Genomic DNA, 21,512 nt, shown 5'->3' on the forward strand with positions numbered 1-21,512 from the left:
AGATTTTCTGTGCTATACACTAGTGCAACACACTAAGGTTGCTACTTCATTTTCGTACTTTGCTGCATGTCCTTTTATACAACACCAACTGAGCAGAAAAATCTTTTTCCTGCTACATCTTAACCCTTCTGCATTGGCAGTCACTTTTTTTGCCTGCCACCTAAGAGAAGGTAAGCAGGGGTAGATCCCAGACACTGCTCCTACTCAAGTTTGTTTTTCTCATCTTACTTAGAACAAGCACAGCCGTATATTCAAATGACTTCTTGAAATGCCTAATGAGGTGGATACCCAACCCAAGCAACACACAAGTGTCATCCTGCTGCTTATGTACCTTTCTACTGAAACTACCCACCACAATAAAAAAAAACCATTTATTTATGCCCCAAAACAGAACATGAGGCAATTCTCACAGGTAGAACCCTGTAGCGCACATTGTTCCAGGACATGGAGCAAGCAGTTAAGTCCAACGCAAAGTCCACATTACATTGAGTTCACACCACTCCCCACATCTCTTCAAAGCCTGTGGTGATCTTGGCACAAGTCAAAGCAGCAGAGAGTGGGTAGTTGCTGATGGAGATAGTTTTTTCTGTGTACTCCACGTTAACCTGGAAAAGAAAAGCAACAGCCAGCGTGTCAGTCAATGTCTGCATTGTATTTTCTGTACGGTACATCTTAAACTCACTTCAGAGCAACATACGCTAATTACTACCCCATGAATTATGATCTTAAATCAAGTGTTCTACAGCCACTTTATCCTCAAAAATATTCCTATAATAGGGCATCATAATCCTGTAGCGTAGACCATATATGCAACTACATGCACACACTACCTATGTATAGTGCCTTGCCCTAAGGCCAGCTTTGTGCATTCATGTGAGATTCCTGACTTGTAACTGACTGGTATGGAAATGGATGTCTTACCGAGCCGTGAGCAAAAGCTCCTACAATGATAGCTATTGAGTCTTCAGTAGGGACTATGTCACGGACGTCTGTCACAGTAGAGGCAGAGAAGGATGTGCCGATCTTTGCGCAGCCTACAGGGAGGTGATCAGTCACAGGATTCTTAATTACCTAATAGGAGAAAAATGGATGGGCTTGAAAGTAGAAGCAAGAACAATCTTGCAAAGAATCACATAGTGAACTAGTAGATTTTTTTTTTACCTTTTTGTAACCGAGTCCTTACCTTTAGTAACTTCTGAGGCCCATCAGCAGCTCTGACGCTAAATTTGTGCAGCAACTGAACTGAGGCGAAAAAGGCAAGATACTTTTACATTGGCGTTATAGAATAGAGGCATACTCTTAAGATAGGAGAAATAAATGGGCACTTCTCACAACTGAGGTATTAAAAATTGGATCTTCGATTTTGGGAGTACTGAGCATGCTTGGAATAGCTTTTCTCACCCTTGCCACTACTGGGGCTCACACATCCAATGAAGCATACTGCTGGAAGATTCAGGACTGGCAAAAGGAATAACAACTTCATAGTGCAATTCTGAACTTCACTAATTGAAGATATAATGGCCACCAGCTTGCATAGCTTTAAAAGGGCTTTGGATAAATACATGGAGAATAAGGCTACTATAGATGGCTACTCCCTCTCACATAGGTAAAGGTAAAGGGACCCCTGGACGACTGGGGTTGCGACGCTCATCTTGCTTTATTGGCCAAGGGAGCCGGCATACAGCCACTTAGCCAGCATGACTAAGCCACTTCTGGCGAACCAGAGCAGCGCCTCTCACATACAACCCTGCATTTATCTCTGCTGAAGGCATAAAATTTTCTGAGGGGAAAGCAAGCCTCTGTCCTCTTACCCATGAGGCCACAGAAACGATCAAAAGTGCGAGGGATTCTTGTCTGGGGATTGACTTCAATTAGAACGTTCTTTTCTGTATGGATATAAACTTGGAGAAGGCCAGCTCGATTCAACGGACTGTCCATGAGCATCAGGAGGCTCTGGGAAGAAGAATGAGAAAGAAATAAGCTAAAACTATTCAGAAGCAGGGAAATTCACTGCAGTAACATCTGTCATAACCCTGCAAATGTGTACCGTATATACTCGCTAGACGAATTTAATTCATTCCACGGGTCAATTCATATAACGAAAAATTCGTCTAGCGAATCCCATAGGAATGCATTGATTTTTTTTACTTTTCCCATAGGAACGCATTAATTGAATTTCAATGCATTCCTATGGGAAACCGCGATTTGGTAGACGAATTTTTCGCAAAACGAATTCGGCTTGCGAGGCAACCTCCGCTAGAAAAATCTATTCGTTAAGTGAAAAATTCATCTTACAGGGCATTCGTCTAGCGAGGCACCACTGTATAAGCCAACCCGAATATAAACCGAGGCACCTAATTTTACCAGCCGAAACTGGGAAAAAGCCCAGTTTGGGGCTTATTTGACCCCAGAATAAGCCGGCTCACCACACCACAAACCGGCGGCGGAGGAAGGAGCAACCCAGAAGGGCTGCCTTCAGGCTGCTCAGGATCGAATAGCCCGCAAGGGCTGCTTTCAGGCTGCTTATTCCTCCTCCGCTGCCGCCCACAGTGGCAAAGGAGGAGGAAGGAGCAGCCCAAAAGGGCTCCTTTCGGGCTATTTGATCCTCCCCTGCTGCCTCTGCCGCTCCCAAGAGCAGGTATAGGAGCCGCAGTTGGGGGAGGTGCAGTGCAGGGCCTCTCCCAACCGTGGCTCCTGTGCCTACCCTTGCAAGAGGTGGGCGGCGGCAGCGGGACCAGTGGTGAGGAATGGCTCCTTTCCCGTCACTCGTCCCTCCGCCACCACCCACCTCACTCGAGTATAAGCCGGGGGGGGGGGGACTTTTTCAGCACAGTATTTTAAAAAGGGAGTGTGAGAAGGAAATTCCAGCATGCATGTTTGCTAGGAATCTTCAGTGGAAAGAGTAAAGGAAGCATTTGGGAACATTTGCAATCTGAATAATAATTTTAAAAGTTGTCAACAGAATTTTTAAAAGCTGTTGTGTGGGAACTAAGTTTTCCTGTCAATGCTTCAGAAATAGCAACACACCACAGACTCAACATAAAAGTACACTACTTTTATTATGTAGTAGATACATTAACGTACCTGGTGGGTGATGTCAGGTCGAACTGCTCCAGGGTCCCGGCCACTTCGCAGAAGCAACGATTTATGCTTGTCGCAGGTCAGTAGCTCATAGGTTTTCCCAACCTGGACCAATAATCATTTTATTTGTTTACATGTATTCTGCACAATCTTTCTACAGTGAAGTGTACTCAAGACAGCTTACAATAAAATGTAACATCATGCAAAACTTAACACAAATCGACAATAGAACAATAAAATGAGACAGTTAAAATGTGGTAAATTGGGAAATGTACAGTAGATTAAAGGTTCCTTAAGTGCTAATTAGGGACATGGGTGGCGCTGTGGTCTAAACCACAGAGCTTAGGGCTTACTGATCAGGTCGGAGGTTCGAATCCTCGCAACGGGGTGAGCTCCCGTTGCTCAGTCCCTGCTCCTGCCGACCTAGCAGTTCAAAAGCACATCAAAGTGCAAGTAGATAAATAGGTACCACTCCGGCGGGAAGGTAAACGGCGTTTCCGTGCGCTGCTCTGGTTTGCCAGAAGCAGCTTAGTCATGCTGGCCACATGACCCGGAAGCTGTACACCGGCTCCCTTGGTCTATAGAGCGAGATGAGTGCCGTAACCTCAGAGTTGTCCGCGACTGGACCTAACAATCAAGGGTCCCTTTAACCCAAGCAAGTGGCTTTAGAAAGCCCACAAGTAGGATATGAAAGTGGCAGCTCCAACCCCTATGCTACCTCTCAGAAACCCATGTTTAGAGGTACACTACCTCAGAGGGTGGAGGCCCCATGCAGTTACCATGGTCAACTGCCATTAATACGTCGCCCATGATAAATATATTATTATTAAATATTTACTTATACCCCGTCTTTTTACTCTGATGGGACTCAAGACATCTCCCACCTCCCCACCCACAAGGCTTGATCTACACATAAAGCAGAGGTGAAATAATGCGCTGTTTTTAAGTAAATCAATTAAATGTATGTACAATTTTAACTGTACAGTGGTACCTCAGTTTAAGTACACAATTGGTTCCGGAAGTCTGTACTTAACCTGAAGCGAACTTTCCCATTGAAAGTAATGGAAAGTGGATTAATCCGTTCTAGACGGGTCCGCGTACTTAAGGCCAAGTATAAGTGTAATTGGTTTTGGAAGTCCGTACTTAACCTGAAGCGTACTTAACCTGAAGTGAACTTTCCCATTGAAAGTAATGGAAAGTGGATTAATCCGTTCCAGACAGGTCCGCAGAGTACTTAAACTGAAAGTACTCAAACCGAAGCGTACTTAAACCGAGGTATGACTGTATTAATGTTTAATTGTTTTGTTGGAGGGGAAGCAGGGTATGAAACAAAATATTTCCCTACATGAAAAACCACCTACACATCATAGTGTGGCACATCAGAGATAGGTTTGCCACTATTCTTCTGACAAAATACAGGGCGGTGCGGGGCGATTCCCCCCCCCCTTCATCTGGTGCTGAAGTGACTTCAAAGCAATACATTACAATCTATTGCAGGCACCCCCAAACTTCAGCCCTCCAGATGTTTTGGATTACAATTCCCATCTTCCCCGACCACTGGTCCTGTTAGCTAGGCATCATGGGAGTTGTAGGCTAAAACTTCTGGAGGGCCGCATCTTGGGGATGCCTGATCTATTGCAACATAACAGGATGGCCCTTCTGGAATTTGACACACACACACACACACACACACACACAAATTTGTAAATTTTTGTACAGTATCTGGCTACCCAGAGCTTAAATACAACATCTTTCACACACACTTTCAATCACATGCATTTATTTGGAGGGGATCCCTAGTTTGGCAGAAAGAGAGAGAAGATCTGAAATACAGGACGTAGCATTTTAGTATTGAAACGCACGACAATCCTGTATTATGCATGACAGGTGGCAACCCTAACACAAGTTACTAAAACCCATCCTTCCTTGCAAGGGGGGCAATTTGATTTTTAAGGGGGGCAATTCAAGAACGAGTTACAGTGGAACCTCGGTTTACGAACACCTCGGTTTACAAATTTTCAGTTTACCAACGCCGCGGACCCATCTGGAACGGATTAATTCACTTGCCATTACTTTCAATGGGACAGTTCGCTTCAGTTTATGAACGCTTCAGCTTATGAACAGACTTCCGGAACCAATTACACCCATGCTTCAGTTTATGAACGCTTCAGTTTAAGTACTCCGCGGCCCCATCTGGAACGGATTAATCCACTTTCCATTACTTTCAATGGGAAAGTTCGCTTCAGTTTATGAACGCTTCAGTTTAAGTACTCCGCAGACCGTCTGGAACAGATTAATCCACTTTCCATTACTTTCAATGGGAAAGTTTGCTTCAGTTTATGAACACTTCAGTTTATGAACAGACTTCCGGAACCAATTGTGTTCATAAACCGAGGTACAACTGTATTAACAGTTAATGGCCTTTTAGGATTCCTCCACGTGAATAGGAGTTCATTTTTTGAATAATAAGAATTATATGTCACGGGGGGGGGGGAATCAGGATTTTAGAGATGCTTAGGTGGGGCATGGCCAGGGGAAAAAAGGTTGGGAACCACTGCCTTAGGGGAAAGGTCGTTCAGCTTTTTCCCTGGAAGGAGCGATGAAAGCCGCCCTCGCCGGCCCCTTCGCAGCCGCCCTGCGTCTAAGGGAGCAGGGCGACATCTACGCCCCACACGCGGCTGCCACCCCGCTTCGTTCGCAGGCCCCCTCACGGCCTGCCCAGCCGCGCCTGCCCTGCCCCTTCACCTTCACGGTCTCCAGCGACGCTCCCTCCAGGATCACCAGCAGCCGCCGCTTCCCTGCGCGCTGAGGCGGCGGCCCCCGGTCCCCTCCGCCCGCCGCATCCTCGCTCGGGCGCTTCCTCGCGGAAGCCGACGCCATCTTGACGCCGCGCAGGCTCCTCGAGGTTGGCGAAGCTACTTCCTGTCGCGTGAGGGTGAGGGCAGGGTTCAGGGCACCAACTACTTCCGGTCCCCCAAGTGACCCCCCCTTCGCTTCAACTGCCGTTTGCGGGGAAACAAAAATAGCGCCCCAGCCAGCGTTCTCTTTCCAGACGCCGTTTGAAGGGGGACAGAGAGAGAGCAGCGGCGAAGCACCGCTCGTGTTCGGGCGGGGCCCCGGAAGTACTGTTCCCCCTCGCGAGGTTTCACTTCCGGAAGCGCAGCTCCAGAAGCGCTGCCGGGGTGCTTTTCTGCCGGGGAAACATTTAGTGGACGGCCACTTCCGGTGTCCTTTTCCCAGGTGGGGCAACGGCGTGCTTGGGAGAAGAAGAAGAAGAAGAAGGTTTGGGGTCGCTGCGGTCGTTCAAGCCTCTGTAGCTTCTGCGAGTCTGCGAGGTGACTCCTCTGAACATGCGGGTTGTTCTCTTAAGTAGGGATGAGCACGCTTTTAGGAGGCCCTGGGGTGCATTGCTTCTGAGCATGTTAAGAGCCCTGTTCCATGAAGGGGGAGCAGCCTCTCTTTCGTTTTCCCTTTCAAAAAGTGCTATAAACGTAAGGAGTTCTGTCTCGAAATGTCATTCTGCCAAAGGGGGGGGGCTGGAACTAATTATTCATGTTTTTAACTCGGCCCTTAAAAATGCTCAGTGCCCCCCATTTGTTCAGCGTGTAAAGATGTAGGATTGATGACAGAGGAATCAATGTACCCTTGCTTAGCGAAAAATGGAAACGTGTTTCTGTGTATCCCTGCTTTTCTGGCAACATGGAGTTTGGATAGGAAAATCATCAGAGCTGTGTAAAATACATGGCTTTAGTTTTTCATTCTGTGTTTCTTTCCCCATATGAAGGTTGCCATGGCTCAGAGCCTGAAAGACTTGGCTGGGCGCCTGCCCACTGGCCCTCGGGGCATGGGTACTGCTTTGAAGTTGTTGTTGGGTGCTGGTGCTGCAGCCTATGGTATCCGTGAGTCTGTCTTTACAGGTAAGTATGTGTATTTGTGAATGGTCATCTATCTTTTGCACAATGCTTGGTGGTAACTACTGACTGCTTTTGTCTCTCTGTTTCCACAGTGGAGGGTGGCCAAAGAGCAATATTCTTCAACCGCATTGGTGGAGTTCAGCAGGACACCATTCTTTCTGAGGGACTGCATTTCAGGTACCTCGTCAAGAACTATGTTGGAAAGTTTAGAATAACAGGAAATCCCAAGATGTTGTCATTCCCAGACAAATGTTTTCTAATAGCACCTCACCTCATTATAAAGCCTACAAACCTTAATTTAATTTGACATTCTTGCCAATATTTTTTTATCTGATCACAAACTCCTAAGACTCATTTGTCAACTTTTAAGCGGTAAATGTTTTCTCTCATGCTAATATAGTTTCTCCTTTGGCTAAATGTCTTACTGTGAAAACTTCAAGAAGAGCTGTTTGTGAGAAAGTGAAACCCAAAAATTGAATTGAAGGACACTAAAGATTATTTGTTATTTTGGTGCAGTGTTATAAATGTGAATCAAGCACAGTGGTACCTCAGGTTAAGTACTTCATTGGTTCTGGAAGTCCGTACTTAACCTGCAGCAAACTTTCCCATTGAAAGTAATGGAAAATGGATTAATCCGTTCCAGACGGGTCCACGGAGTACTTAAATTGAAAGTATTCAACCTGAAGCGTACTTAACCCGAGGTATGACTGTAATATAGTTTACTAAGACACAGTATCAAGAGAAGAAAATGCAGTTCTTGGGCAAGTAGTGTGGTCTCTTTATCTTAAAGCACATGAGAAAAGAAAAAAAGTATTTGTAGGAATTATTTATTTCCCCATATCTGTACTGCTTGGTTTTGGACATCTTAATTTGGTGTAATCTTTATTTTCTTCCTAGAATTCCCTGGTTCCAATATCCAATAATTTATGATATTCGAGCTCGGCCCCGCAAAATCTCCTCGCCAACAGGCTCCAAAGGTGAGGTCATAGAGAAGCACATTGTCTTTTGGTTTTGTATTTCTCTCTTCAATAAACACAGGGTGATGCACATAGTTTATTCTTTCCTCTTTTCCCAATTGAATCTTTACAGTAATACTGTAATGCACGTTAGGCGGAGAGAGGGTGAGTGGATCAAACTTACCCAGTGAACTTCAGTGCAGAGAGGGTTTTTTCATTTGAGTCTCCCCAAGTCTGAGCCCAGCCATTACATCAGATACCACTGCTACATCCTTTTATTGTCACTTCTTGGGAAGATGTGTTTTTCCATAGCCAGGTATGAGGCGAGGGCTTCAGAGCAATCTTGTACAGAGCAGCATGAATGGGCGAGATCTGGGTGCACAATCAGAGTTGGAAGGTGAAATAAGACAAACCACTGGGACTATGCTTAGTTTGATTCTGTCTCTAGACTTGCAGATGGTGAACATCTCCTTGCGAGTTCTGTCACGCCCAAATGCTGCTGAACTACCCACCTTGTACCAGCGCCTTGGTCTGGACTATGAAGAGCGAGTCTTGCCTTCCATTGTCAATGAAGTGCTCAAAAGTGTGGTGGCAAAGTTCAACGCCTCACAACTCATCACCCAGCGAGCTCAGGTCTGTCCACTTTCCATATTTTCCTGTCCCAACTCCACTTTTCACGGGAGGAAGGACTACGAAGGTGGGAGGTTGCAGGTTATTGGTGTGGACGCTGCATGCTTCCACCACCCCACTAGTTTTTGATGGTTTAAGCCTTGAGAAATTTTCCATGGGATAGATGAAATCATTTGCAAAGTATGTCATGATTATGTATTCTTCCATTTACTGAAGTAGTCTTCCCTCATTTCCACATAGCTTCAGTTATTTAGTGAAAGGTTATTGGTGTCAGTTTTTAGACATTGCCATGGTAAAATCTGGGGTCATTTAGACACACGACTGGATACAATTACAAAATAATATCATTTGGTGGACAACTTTAATGTTGGATTAGGCTGAAAACAATATGGCATTGGTGGACATAATTGTCTGGTTGACTGAGGAACTGGAAAGTCTTTCCCCAATGAAATCCGAGGACAGTTAAGCAGTATCAATATATTTCAAGGTCACCTAAATATCAGATAAAGTTTCTAATGAGATGTGATCTGGCCTTTAAAATCTCCAGTCACTTGATTTCCTCCAGTAGCTGCATTTGGCTCTGGGCCTACCCAGTACTGGCCCCTGGGATTTCCACATAATGATTAATGTGGCAAGTAAAGTGATAACTGTGTAATTTATCAAGGTAAGGAAAATTGAGTGGTGCTGCCTATGTTGCAAAAGATAATGTACCACCTTTGGAGATTTAAGTTAAGCAACTGCTAAAGAAAAACTGCTTCACACATTTGGCAGAAACTAGAGTAAACCACCTGGAGATTATAGGTCCATAAGTCTGTTGGATATGACATTGGTTTCTGTATAAACATGACCTTCTGACCAAATGAGAAGAATGAACTAAATCAACATAATTTTTGAAGCATAGACTGGCTTCAGGTATGGAAGGTGTTTTCTTCTATGTTCTGAACTATCTTATTAGTAAGCGTACTGAGAGCTCTAAGAAATCTCTTCATGTATGCTTCCCTAAGAGTATTTAACAGAACTGGCCACAAAAGGTTAAAAATTCCTTTGTCACAATTTTACTTTCTAACACACCGGCCAAGGTGACTGGGCCTGGGACTGACTACTAGCTCTCCTTTTTTTCTCATCTGCATGTCAGTGACTTGAACATGAAACTCGAGCTTTTTGAATGGGATGCTTTTCAAATCTCTTGGGGGTTCTCATGACTTGCACTTTTCGTGGTCTGAAGGAAGTTGCCACCTGCTCAGGATAAATGTGGAGGACAAACTGTTGGGTTATTGCTTTAGGTGTCTTTGCTTATCCGTCGGGAGCTGACAGAGCGGGCGAAAGATTTTAGCCTCATTCTAGATGACGTAGCCATCACAGAACTGAGTTTCAGCCGGGAGTACACAGCAGCGGTGGAGGCCAAGCAAGTGGGTGAGTCCAAACAAGCTCTGGTCCTTTCTCTAAAGCTGTGCTTGCATAAAGTCAGCTAGGAAAGAACGAAACCCCTGGAAGTGGTTGCAGAGAGATTCTCATGTTCCCTTTGCTCTTCTTCTCCAGCCCAGCAGGAGGCACAACGAGCTCAATTCCTGGTGGAGAAAGCTAAGCAGGAGCAGAGGCAGAAGATTGTTCAAGCGGAAGGAGAAGCCACAGCTGCCCAGATGATATCCTTGCTTTGCTGTGGGGAGAAAACCACCACACAGTTTTCTAAGGGTGTGGGAAGTGGTCTCTTGCAGAATCTCCAAACTCCAGATTTTTGAGCTTGAACTGATACAAGAGGCATCACACTGTACTAGTGAAGGGCATCTGTTTTCGGTTACCTGGAATTGCTGGTGGGATATTTTGGGGTGCTGTTAGGAAGATTTATGGGTGCTGAGATTCTGAGGAGTTACTCTGCAACAAGAAGTTAAGCAGCAGCTGGAGGTTATACCCTCCTGAGGACTTTCTGCTTCCCTGGCCTTCCCCCTCATACCAGCTTTGCAAACAGCATTTAAGCGAATGGGGTGCTCAGTTCTTCTCCATCATATCAAGGGTGTTTCCTTAAATGTGCAGTCGCATTGCCTGCAGAAACAGAGAAAGATGTTGGGACTATTTTATGCCAGCTAGTGCTGTGCTAGTTGATGAGAGCTTTGGAGTGAAGCGTTAGGGCGAGCACTCTTGCCAAATACATATCTCCCCCCACTGATTCATTGATTCCTGGTGTGTAGCAACAGGATATTTGCAATTGTACGCAACTTGTCTCCCACAAGACTGTGGCTTCGAGTGGAGCAAAGTAGGGCTGTGTTGATCCCAGGTGGGTGAGTTCAAGGAGGTGTAGGTCCCACATTCCAAAATGGGGAAATGCCGCCTTAACCTATTCACATTGGTGAAGCCCTCAGCAAGAACCCAGGTTACATCAAGCTGCGCAAGATTCGTGCCGCCCAGAACATCTCCAAGACGGTAAGTTTTAGGAGAGTGGAGTTGCTTTCTCACACACTCCCCCAAACAATGCTTTTCCAGGCCAAGTGATGAACCTAAGGCGAATATGATATGCTTCTCCTGATGTCTCTCTCCGCCACACTTATTTATTACGTTGGTCTGTGCATCTTAGCAGGGGCCTTGGAGCCTCTGGCCCTTGTAAGAGCAGACCCACATCATGTTCAATGTGCCATACCCAGCTGTGGCCGCTTACAGACCATAATGTGCCACAGGCCAGGAACAGGCTCACAAGAAAAGTCAGACACATGGAGAAGCAGAATGAACTGAAGCATTGCAAAGACTGATGGCCCTGGGCTGAAAAAGAATGTAGGATAGTAGATCAGAAATAAAATACTCTACATTCATAGTGAAAAAAGGGAGTAAACTTGAGTCCAACTCTGTTTCAAATCATCGCTGTTCTGGTTTCTGGGCCTCAATAGAACTATACCCATAGTGGTTCCTTCCAAACTCTTTCCAGACCAACAACAGCAGAAAGGACTAGCATTTTTTAAAAAATACTTTATGAAATTATGCCTGCAGCTGCCAAGGCTGTTTTTCTTTTCCATCCCTCTTTAAGTTTTGAGACTTACCTTTGGCTAACAGTTTTTACAGTTCAGTGTTGAATGTTAATTCTCTGCCATTTGTTTGGAATTGGTTTCCCCCAAATGCTGGCAGAACAAAGTTCTCTGTTGAATGCAGTTACTTGTACCACTGGACCTTTGCTTACACCCTCCTTGATCTGTCCCTTTCTTGCCTTTTACAGATCGCTGCATCTCAGAACCGTGTGTATCTTACAGCCGACAACTTAGTGCTGAATCTACAGGATGAAGGTTTCACTAGGTAAGGGAGTTTGCGGAGATACCTCCTAAAGCCTTTTGCTTCCTTTTGTAATGAGTCTTAGGAGCTCCATCCCCAAAATACAAGTTTCTTGGAGGGAGAGGGAGATGCACATACACATGCACAGCTGCATTCCCAGATTTGTATAAAGACGAATAAACTGAGTCAGGCATGTCCTGTCCATGGTCAGATCCCGGATCTGGGAACTGGTATGCTTACTTGTTCTGGACAGAGTTGCAGTTCCCCTGATGGAAGAGTACATAGTCTGGGGGTGCTAGTTCCACCTTCGTGCTACAGAGGTCAACGCCCCTCTAGTGACGGGGACAAATTTAGCTAATTAGTTGGGCTAACAGAAGCCAGCACAATTGGACTTTCCCCCTTCTCCTCCCCCTGTGCGCCTGCCACTCCCTCACCAGATCTGCCCAGGAGAACTAAAACAGTATGCAAGGGGAGGAGAGGCGAGGGAGTTCTGTCGGGCAACCAGAGATGCTTTCGCTCCCAGAATGAGCTCCTTAGTGCAATGTTGAATTCCACCTGGACTGTTCATTGCCGGTTATAGCCATTCCTGGCCTTTCCACTGTTCTCCGTGCATTGGTAACTTCATTGCTAGAGTACAGAAATGTGCTCCATGTGGAGCTACTCTTTGTTTGGTCCAGGAATTTGTCACTAGTGTACAATGCTGCAACTCGAGTACTCAGCATTATGTCTGTCCACATTCATAAAACACTGGCACTTAAAAATCTGCAGTGGCTGCTTATCTGCTACCAAGCCAAGTTCATGGTTTTATTATTAGCACACAAAGCCCTGAGCAACTTGGGACCAGGAAACCTGGTGGCCTGCCTCACCTATTTGTTAGACCACAGCAACCTTTGTGATCTTCCATGGCCAGAAGATGGTCATCTAGAAACCCTATAGAAACAGGCCTCCTCCCTTTGGGATACACTTAGTTAGTTAGTTAGATTAGTTAGTTAATAAAATTTATACACTGCTTGGTTGTAAAAAACAAAACATTAAAGTGGTATACAAAATATAAAACAGTAAAACAGGCATAGGCAACCTTTGGCCCTCTAGATGTTTTGGGCCCACAACTCCCATGATCCCTAGCTAACAAGACCAGTGGTCAAGGATGATGGGAATTGTAGTCCAAAACGTCTGGAGGGCCGGAGGTTGCCTATGCCTGCAGTAAAACCAAGAAAAAATTACAACCCTACTTTAAAACACTAAAATAGATTAAAATTACCTTAGCTTTGGAAAGTATAGTTTTATGGTTAGCAGAGTGACAACTGTTTTACTGTTGCCTTGGCTGTTTTTAATATGATAGATTTTTGTAATGGGCTTTTTTTGTATTTCTGTATTTTTAATGTTTATTTCCAGCAATTCCTGATACTTGAAAATCTCTCTGAGATTTTGCTAGAAATGTTGTGGTACATAAATTACCAAAGTTAATTTAAAAAGTTCTAACTTTCTATGTCTCTCTCTCCCCCTGCCCCATTTTTCATCACCACTTTTTCGTTGCTCTTCTGGATGCAGAGGAAGGTAAGATAACAGTATTTTAACTTCAGGTAGAGCTGCAACCTTTAATTGAATAAAATTCCCTCCTTCCAGGGAATTGGGGGAAGGAAAGAGAGGCTAAATGTGAGGGTAGTTGCTTGGAATGGAATAAGCAGGGAAAGAGAAACCAGGATGGGGAGTGAATTACTTCTACTACTTAGAAAACTTCCAAGTTCCTTCCACCACCTGCTGCTGTTCCTTATGTTTTCTGAGTGGAGCATGTGCTGTTATGATTGACTAAGGCTGTTTCTTGGTGATGAAGTCAGTCGTCCGCTGTTCCTGCTCTGCTTTACTCCAGCCTGATTCTGGAGTAAACGTGGCCCTCACACCCACGTTGTGTGAATGTTCCTCTTTGGTAACCCCCTTTTTTTTGTTTCTCGCAGTGACAGCCTCCTGATCAAGACGGGGAAGAAATGAACTAGTGGCTGCCTCCCAGAACCATCCAAATGACTGGCAGAGTGGGGGTTAGGCGCAGCCTTGGAAGAGCCTTGCACATCTCTGCTGCCCATAAGTCTTCTCTTTGGTTTGGGCCTTCTTTCCAGTTGACATCTTCACTTCCCAACGCGCCATTAATAAGCCCTTCCTGGCTCATCATCTGGTTCCTGTTTTGGGGAAATGCCAGCCGTGAAGGCTATCTATGGAAACAGACTTCATGCTGAGGCGGGGTGGGGGTAGACTTTTTGCTCCCATGGTCACTGATCCCACCCCACCCAGCCTGAAGGTACTGGGTACAGGTGGGCAGCAGAGACCAGGTAAGGGGCTGATTTTTAAGTAGATCAAATTGTTGCTCTCCTCTTCCTGCTGGGGCTGAATGAGGCCTGAGTATATATAATCCCCTGTCTCTCACGTCAGTGGAGAGTTTGCTGTCCTTGCCCCCTCCCCTGCCACTGGCCCCCGTCGAGCACCTCGTCTCAGGAATAGATGGGGCTTCTGCAAGTGCTGTGATCTCCATTTATAAGTTCTTTTGCATCAGTGATTCACAACTTTATACAAATTAAAATCAGGTCCAAAACTCTTCTGATACCATTGTGAGTGAATGTTCATTTTGTACGGGGTGGATTTCTTAGAATCAAGACAGAGAATTCATGCAAATGGCTGGGAAGCCGCCCATTCATCTCCCTGTAAGTCCTCTGGGGGAAAAAGGTTGCTAGAATAAGCTCCCTAAAGGGCTAGAGAGGGCAGGTACATGCTTTAGTTCTAAGTCGACTGCTGTGTTTTCTATCTGCTCATTTAGAACTTTGTTAGTAATAACATTCTCTTTTCTTCCTGCGGAAGGTCGCTTTCTTTCGTTTTTGCTGTGATGCAAGAGCAGGTGGTGTTCTGTCAGGCCATTACCAGCTTCAAGGGAGGGAGTTTCCTTAGGACTACTTACATTCCCCCTCCATGTCTGGTATTTTCCTCAGCCGCAGTCATAATGGTTCATATGAAAACAGTTCAGAAATAATTGCTGTAAAAGTGAGGTGGGTTGCTGTTGCCATTGGGGTTTCTTGTGAAAGTTATATATATATATACATATATAAAAAACAAACAAACCACAAATAGGGCACACATTTTCTACCAGAGCATTTGAGCAATGAAATGAGTTCTCTTAAGAAAACTGGCATCTTTTTTTTTTTAAGGCAGTGAAAAAAGATACAAGCTGGCGGGAAAAGTTGGTGGTGGCCAAGCTCTTTCAGCAAAGTATGCCAAAAATAAATGCAATGATTTTGTGATGGCAAGCCATTGTCAGGCCTTTCTCTTGGGGAAATCATGAGTTTGTGCTGTGTCAGGGTTGGGCACCTTCAGACTGCAAGTAAATGTTGCGTTATACAAAGTAACTACAATTTCTGCACATAGAAAGCCTATGTATCAGGGGAAAGGGTTGTAGCCTAGCCACCTACCTGGCTACCTGGGTTTGCTAGTTTTCTGTGTGCAGGGATTTGTTTAGTTTTGAAGATGGGCGCCCCTGCTTACCTCAGCCTCCCCATTTTATAATTTGAGGCTAATACTAAATGACCTTACAGGACTACATGGATTACTAAAACCAGGCATCCCCAAACTTTGGCCCTCCAGATGTTTTGGACTACAATTCCCACCATCCCTGACCACTGGTCCTGTTAGCCAGGGATCATGGGCGTTGTAGGCCAAAACATCTGGAGGGCCGCAGTTTGGGGATGCCTGACTAAAACAATGTCTGTGAAGCAGTCTGCACAAACTAGAGCACTATAAATGCTAAATATTGATGTTGCTGGTATATTTTTGTGCCGTACAGTGTCAATGTCTCCCTAGTCCTCCTGTACAACTGCAGAAACGGCAGGCAGAATGTAGCAACTGTGTCTATGCTATAGCCAGCCTCACAGCTCCTTTCGCTTGAAAGATTACTACCTGAAGAGTGGGGTCAAAATGCATCAATTTAGTAAATGAAAAAATAACTCTTAAGCCATCCATGAACCTCCTGCACGGTGCATGGACAGCTTGCCAACCCAACAGTTCCAAATGCAACATGGTCTGGCACAAGAGGGCAGTGCTATGTCAGAAAACATGAAAACCTATTCCAGGAAGGAGGGAGGGAGGGAGGGTGCTGCCTTCCTGTGTGTCATCTCTTTTTGTTACGGTTCCTTAATTTCTAAGACTGCAGAGCAGGGTCAATAGTGACTCAGCCTTGCTGCTGCCGTTGTGCTGTTGTGGCCTAAGGAGTTTACCTGTCGAGGTAGAACAGACAGACTATTCTCAGCCACTTGCAGAAGACATATCTCACCTGAAGACCTTCCTGCAAAGAGCCAAGCGTACATAGAGCCCTGTGAAAGTGCAGTTATTCTTAAGAATTTTTAGTTCTTATACTGGGCTAAAAAAAGAGGACCTCATTTCAGTCTTTACTCTGTCAAGTATAGCCTACTTGCAACCTAGATCTGTAGCCCAGTTCATTTTTTTCTGCCCTTATCAATCTCAAGATTTTTGCTCTTTGTTGTAAACTCATATCAAAGAGCATGGGTAGGCAAACTAAGGCCCGGGGGCCGGATGCGGCCCAATCGCCTTCTCAATCCGGCCCACGGACGGTCTGAGAATCAGTGTGTTTTTACATGAGTAGAATCTGTCCTTTTATTTAAAATGCATCTCTGGGTTCTTTGTGGGGCCTGCCTGGTGTTTTTACATAAGTAGAATGTGTGCTTTTATTTAAAATGCGTATTTGGGTTATTTGTGGGGCAGAGGAATTCGTTCTTTTTCTTTCTTTCTTCAAAATATAGTCCGCCGCCCCCCCACAAGCATGCAGAAGGACTTGGGAATGTCATATTTTAATATTGGACATCCTTGTTGACAACCCTCCTGCATCTGTGCCCCATATTTTAAAGCACTTTAGTGCTGTCTGGATTTGGGGCTGACATGGGAGATGCTGTGTGCCCCCCCCCCTGGATTTCACTGCTTACTAGCTCTAGGCATTTTTGCATCAGAAGCAAAAAATAAATAAAGAATGAAGTTGGAGCTCTCTGAGGCTGGAAACAGGAAATGGCTTCTGGCATGACTCTGAAGAAATCTCCCTGTTTTCCAGCACCTGTAGATCATTTCCAGAGTCCCAGCAATTTTGTGCACACTCCTGCAAGTTCAGTAGGGAACTCTTAACGATTAAAAAAAAAAAGTCTTCATGCAAATCAAACAAAAATCTGGTTTATTTACAAGTCAAGAAAACCAATCCACTGGATTAGAAAATTATCCATTATTTACACACAGCACAGCGGTAAGGTTCGGTGGCTAAGCAGAGGTTGGCATTTGAGCTGGAGGTTGCACAAGGCTTTGACCAATTAGGTGAAGCATTTGAGCATTGCAGAGAGAGACGGGAACCAAAAAGTGAAGTTACAGAAGCAACGTTGACCCCAAGGACAATTTATGCCGCTTCTCGGCCTGACTGGGCTTGCTGGGTGGAATAGCCTAGGCTAGAGGCCGTGATAAAAAGAAGACTCAAGATCTCAAGACTAAGGGGGAAATGGCAGGAGTTCTAGCCTTACACCAGTGCGATTGTATACCTGTCTACTCCGAAGTAAGCCGAAGTGCATTCAGTGGGACTCCCAGCTGTGCTTTCTGGGCCCATGGGAATAACCTATTTTTGTTGCTTCTCTCCCCCCAGACATAGAAAGTGTCCCCCCCCAAAGACACTTGCTTTCCCAAGGGGTCTAGATAAAAGTGAGATCCAGCTGAATTAAAACAGATCCTTGTGAATTTGCATGTTTTTATACGGAGTCCCACCACCCGCTCTGCCCTGGAAAGAAACCCATCATCAAATCAAAACCTGCAGTGATGGCACAGCAAAAAGCACAGATTCTGTGCTAGGCAGAGCTCAACGCACATTAATCCATGGCACTTTTGCATTAATCCTTACGGCTGCTGCGTAGAACGACAACAAAACCAGACAACACATCACAGAACAGAGTGGTGACCTACGGTAGGACGGTGGTTTTGAAGGGATCCCCTGTAGAAATTAGGAAGTCCCATAAGGACCCATGGCTGGAATCTTATTTTAGGGTCATGGCAACACTGGAAAGCTCTGGATCAGCAGACCATTGGTCCATCTAGCCAGGGCTTGACTCACCATTAAGCAAAATAAGCCCATGCTTAGGGCATCAAGCGAAGGGAAATTTTCCACTGCCAGATTTTTAACTTTAATGGTCACAAATTGCTCAGCTGAGCATTCATTTTTTCCCCCAGTTAAAAATAGCAACTGAACAACTATGCAACAAGCAGGCTGGATACCTTATCTCTACGAAATATAGAACAGATATTTTGCGTAATAACAGTATTACTGTATATTCCTGCGTATAAGACCACTTTTTAACCCAGGGAAATCTTCTCAAAAGTCGGGGGTCGTCTTATACGCCGGGTCGTATTTCTTATACGGCGAGTATATCCCAAACTCTATATTTTAACTGGAAAAGTTGGGGGTCGTCTTATACGCCCAATCGTCTTATACGCCGGAATATATGGTAGTTTTGAGGATCTGACCAAAGGCTTTGCTGTTAGAAAAAGTAGATTCCCCCCCTAAATATAAATAAAGTGGAAGTGTACAAAACAAGCATTATTTTCCATCTTACTGTAGGTTTTGTTTCCATTCTAAAAATAAAAAAAATTATGGTAAGGGCACCAAAGCTCAGAATTGTCAACACTGGCTGGAAGTTGGTCTCCAGGAATTCAGAGAGGGGTCTCTTCCAGCCCCACCGGGAGACGCCAGGGATTAAACTTGGGGTCTTCTGCACACAAAGCAGGTGTCCTACCGCTGACCTACAACCCTCCCCCAATAATTGTTATGGTTTGGACTTTAATGGTGGTCGGGGCATGTTTCGAAAACTGCCTTTTAGAAAAGGTAAAGGCTGGAAAGCCTTATGAATTTTCAAGTGCACTGGGGAGTCCAAGAGGTGTACAGGATTAGTATGTTGGGTCATAGGAGAAGCAGGAAGAATTGCAATCATTAGTAGGAGGCGAATGGAAAGGTGCCATCTGGATTTCCCACTTCAGGCACCCAAATGTCTTGGGCTAACCCTCTGTAGCTCAGTAAACCTTTCGAAGGAAGTTCCCAGCAGGAGTTGGGGGGGGGGGGCGCGGTTAGACAAGTTGTGTCTGCTGTGAATGGAGCCAGGCAGGTGGAAGATTATCTATGGCATTATTTTTTCTTCAAGGAGCCCTTTGGTTTCTTCTCCTTCCCTGAAGGCCACTGCTTTTGCCCCTTTTCCTCTTTTTTGCCTAGATTCTCATACAGGGTTGCTTCATCCTTCTGCCTGTGAAAGGAGAAAGGGAGAAACAGAAAGCAGAATGAGGGCTCTTAATGAGAATAAAGGAAGGGAGGGAGGAAGCACTGACTGGAAGATGGGGGTGGGGTGGGGTGGCTAGGCTGTAGGGCCAAACCATGGCCTTGTGTTGTTTTATATGCTCTTAAAATATCAGGGAAATATATGGCAATATGCATTTCCGTAAAACCCTACTGAAAACAGCAGAAACTGATCATTGAAATTGTCCATCGCATCATGCCATGTCCCTTTGGACACATCTGAGAGATGACATGGTGGGTCAGGGACTGTTATTATGATTATTTTATTACTAGTATCTTGAAGCCCGTTAAATTAACGGGTGCTAGAACATGCAATCCCCCCCGCCCATTCCCCCCTCTCCCCCTCCCTTCTTTTCTCCACCCACATGTGCCAGGACTCTCCTGGGCTGCCACCGGCGCTGCTCCTCTGTCGCTGCTCCGCCTCCTCCTCCTCCGCTGCTGGAGGGGGAAGGTAGGGGCGGCCAGGGCCCTCTTTCCTTCCTGCCCTCCCCCTGGGCTCGAGCCTGCTTTTGCGAAGGGTTAGCGGGGAAGAATGAGCAGCATCCCTCCGCTGCCACCGGCTTCTTGCTGAATGCAGCGGAGGCACGGGGTAGCAGAGGAGATGCTTCACGGAGCAGGGAAAGAGGGGCGGGCGGCGGGCGGCTACCACCCGCCCCTCCTTCCCTGCTCCCTGTCAAACATCTCCTCCCCCGGGCTGTTCTCCCCCCCCCATGCGCTGTCCCCGCTTCTGTCTGCCTCTGACCCTGCACCGCGAGGGAAATGGTAGGCAGGGGGGGGAGAGAGAGAGCGTGTGCGTGACGCCCACTTGCTGCTGGTTGTCGGGGGGGGGGGAGCATAGGAGAGAAAAAAAGGGGGAAAGCAGCCTCCTTCTCCTCGCCTTTCCCAACCCACCCAGAGCTGAGCCCGCCACACGCCGGGTGGGGGGAGGGGTTGGGATGCGACGATGGGGTGGGGGTGGGGAACGGCGGCGGCGGCGGGGACACGAACGCCCCGGCGGCGGCGGGGAACGCGCACTCGCGTCTCAATCCCTTACGGTCCCTTCCCCTCTTCCCCTCGCGCCATTAATTGGGAGGCGAGGCGCGGAACGGCAGTTTGGAGGGGAAGCTGTTGAGGGAGAGAGAACCGCATTCCGCCCCCCCCGGCTCTGTGTGCGTCCAGTCTCTGCGTCCAATCCCTGTGTCCGTGGGGCACATGCTCAGTAGCGCGGAAAACGGGACACACGGAATCTGGATGCAGAGACACAGGGACTTTATTATATAGGATTATGCTGTTTATGCATTATCTTTTTATTATTATGCTCTACACTGCCCTGGGACCTTTTGATAAAGGGTGGTATATAAATGATGATGATGGTGGTGATGATGATGATGGTGATGATGATGCTATCACAGCAAGTTGTTGCGTGAACTCAGCTTTGCAGCTTGGTGCTGGCACACATACTGCTGAGTGACCCTCTGAATCAGCAATTTGCTTTACCTGCTGTGAAAATGGGCTAGTCCTTACTCTTGACCCCAAGCAAGGCTTCAAGTGGACCATAGGTGCCAACTCCCTGGGTGCCTGAGCACCCACAAAATTCCCCATGAAAGGGCTGTGCACCCACAAATTCTGGTGCCAGGGCCATGCACCCACAGTCGCTGGGCCAATTTGGCACTCCTGAAGTGGGCTCTTCCGCGTTTTTTCCACTTTTCTTACGCAGCTCAGATAACCAGGAGGCTAACCTTTCAGCAGCTAAATGAATAACATAAACAGAGAAACGTTTTGAAAACTGTTGCTAAAGTGTTCTGTGGATCCAGAGGGGTGCTGGTTGTGTGTCACACGCATACCAGCCAACAGGACACCTTCTGCCATTTCCTTGAGTCCCTCTTAAACTGAGCAACGCTGGGGGGAGGGGGCAGACTTCAGAGCTGGATTTTGTGCACGTTTTTGAGCTGCCCAAAGGGAGAACCATGTTAAATGTGTTTGGAGGGAGGGCAGGGATCTAAAGCACCATCACTCCAAAAACATTACAGGTTGCCTTCGCCAATGTTCTGTTTATCTACACCGTGAGATAGTGACAACTGGGAGAGATGCTCTACTAACGGCTGCCAGGGTTGCGTTCTTACTTAGAGGATTTTCGTGAAGCCTTCATCTTCTGTGCGGGCGGGTAGGTTATATTCCCATATTCAGATTCACTTGGTTTTCCTTTCGTAGTCTGCAACAGAGAGAGAAAAAAACATATGTATAAATCTCTATATAAAGGGGTTTGTGGCATGGAGCACAGTGGTGCTGTGGTCCTTTGGGCAATGTGGTATTTCCTCGCACACCAAGGGCCCCCAT

The 21,512-nt window shown here is 46.1% G+C and overlaps 3 protein-coding genes across 8 annotated transcripts in view; 1 reads left to right on the plus strand and 2 right to left on the minus strand.

Moving 5' to 3' along the window:
• Nucleotides 1-352: 352 nt before the first annotated feature.
• On the minus strand, nucleotides 353-5,976 carry EMG1 (EMG1 N1-specific pseudouridine methyltransferase). The gene is made up of 6 exons (XM_035140639.3): nucleotides 5,827-5,976; nucleotides 3,085-3,186; nucleotides 1,812-1,953; nucleotides 1,184-1,242; nucleotides 922-1,071; nucleotides 353-605 (listed from the first exon to the last, which is right to left on the minus strand). Exons 1-6 carry the CDS (start codon nucleotides 5,959-5,961, stop codon nucleotides 492-494), a joined length of 702 nt encoding a protein of 233 aa, XP_034996530.3. The 5' UTR covers nucleotides 5,962-5,976; the 3' UTR covers nucleotides 353-491.
• A 319-nt stretch (nucleotides 5,977-6,295) lies between these two features.
• Nucleotides 6,296-11,909, plus strand: PHB2 (prohibitin 2). Of its 2 annotated transcripts, XM_088658784.1 has the most exons (9): nucleotides 6,296-6,416; nucleotides 6,866-6,998; nucleotides 7,088-7,172; nucleotides 7,893-7,972; nucleotides 8,400-8,584; nucleotides 9,865-9,994; nucleotides 10,121-10,224; nucleotides 10,922-10,999; nucleotides 11,781-11,909. In XM_088658784.1, the coding sequence occupies exons 2-9, from the start codon at nucleotides 6,872-6,874 to the stop codon at nucleotides 11,859-11,861; spliced, it is 870 nt and encodes a 289-aa protein (XP_088514910.1). In that variant the 5' UTR covers nucleotides 6,296-6,416; nucleotides 6,866-6,871; the 3' UTR covers nucleotides 11,862-11,909. The 2 variants fall into 2 exon arrangements, with proteins under 2 accessions (XP_088514910.1, XP_088514909.1); XM_088658783.1 differs by lacking the exon at nucleotides 6,296-6,416 and having other exon boundaries at nucleotides 6,860-6,998.
• Nucleotides 11,910-17,031: 5,122 nt separating this feature from the next.
• The window catches only part of PTPN6 (protein tyrosine phosphatase non-receptor type 6), a 42,475-nt gene continuing 37,994 nt past the window's right edge, over nucleotides 17,032-21,512 (minus strand). For all 5 annotated transcript variants that reach the window (XM_035140291.3, XM_035140292.3, XM_035140289.3 and 2 more), the window contains 2 exons: nucleotides 21,299-21,387; nucleotides 17,032-19,146 (listed from right to left, as the gene is read on the minus strand). In XM_035140291.3, the coding sequence (XP_034996182.3) occupies nucleotides 19,032-19,146; nucleotides 21,299-21,387 (204 nt within the window). In that variant the 3' untranslated portion in view covers nucleotides 17,032-19,031. The remainder of the gene's footprint in view (nucleotides 19,147-21,298; nucleotides 21,388-21,512) is intronic.

This window comes from Zootoca vivipara, chromosome 15 (assembly GCF_965207765.1).
Source record: "Zootoca vivipara chromosome 15, rZooViv2.hap1.1, whole genome shotgun sequence".
NCBI lineage: Eukaryota > Metazoa > Chordata > Lepidosauria > Squamata > Lacertidae > Zootoca > Zootoca vivipara.

What these genes read in the sequence shown, in the direction of transcription:
- PHB2 (XM_088658783.1), top strand. Translation starts at nt 6,860, where the DNA reads ATGAAGGTTGCCATGGCTCAGAGCCTGAAAGACTTGGCTGGGCGCCTG. An exon ending in CCGTGAGTCTGTCTTTACAG is followed by an intron (nt 6,999 to 7,087) that starts GTAAGTATGTGT and finishes CTGTTTCCACAG; the next exon opens with TGGAGGGTGGCCAAAGAGCA. An exon ending in CTCGCCAACAGGCTCCAAAG is followed by an intron (nt 7,973 to 8,399) that starts GTGAGGTCATAG and finishes TTCTGTCTCTAG; the next exon opens with ACTTGCAGATGGTGAACATC.
- EMG1 (XM_035140639.3), bottom strand. Translation starts at nt 5,961, where the DNA reads ATGGCGTCGGCTTCCGCGAGGAAGCGCCCGAGCGAGGATGCGGCGGGC. An exon ending in CGTCGCTGGAGACCGTGAAG is followed by an intron (nt 3,187 to 5,826) that starts GTGAAGGGGCAG and finishes TTATTGGTCCAG; the next exon opens with GTTGGGAAAACCTATGAGCT. An exon ending in TCGTTTCTGTGGCCTCATGG is followed by an intron (nt 1,243 to 1,811) that starts GTAAGAGGACAG and finishes TTTTCGCCTCAG; the next exon opens with TTCAGTTGCTGCACAAATTT.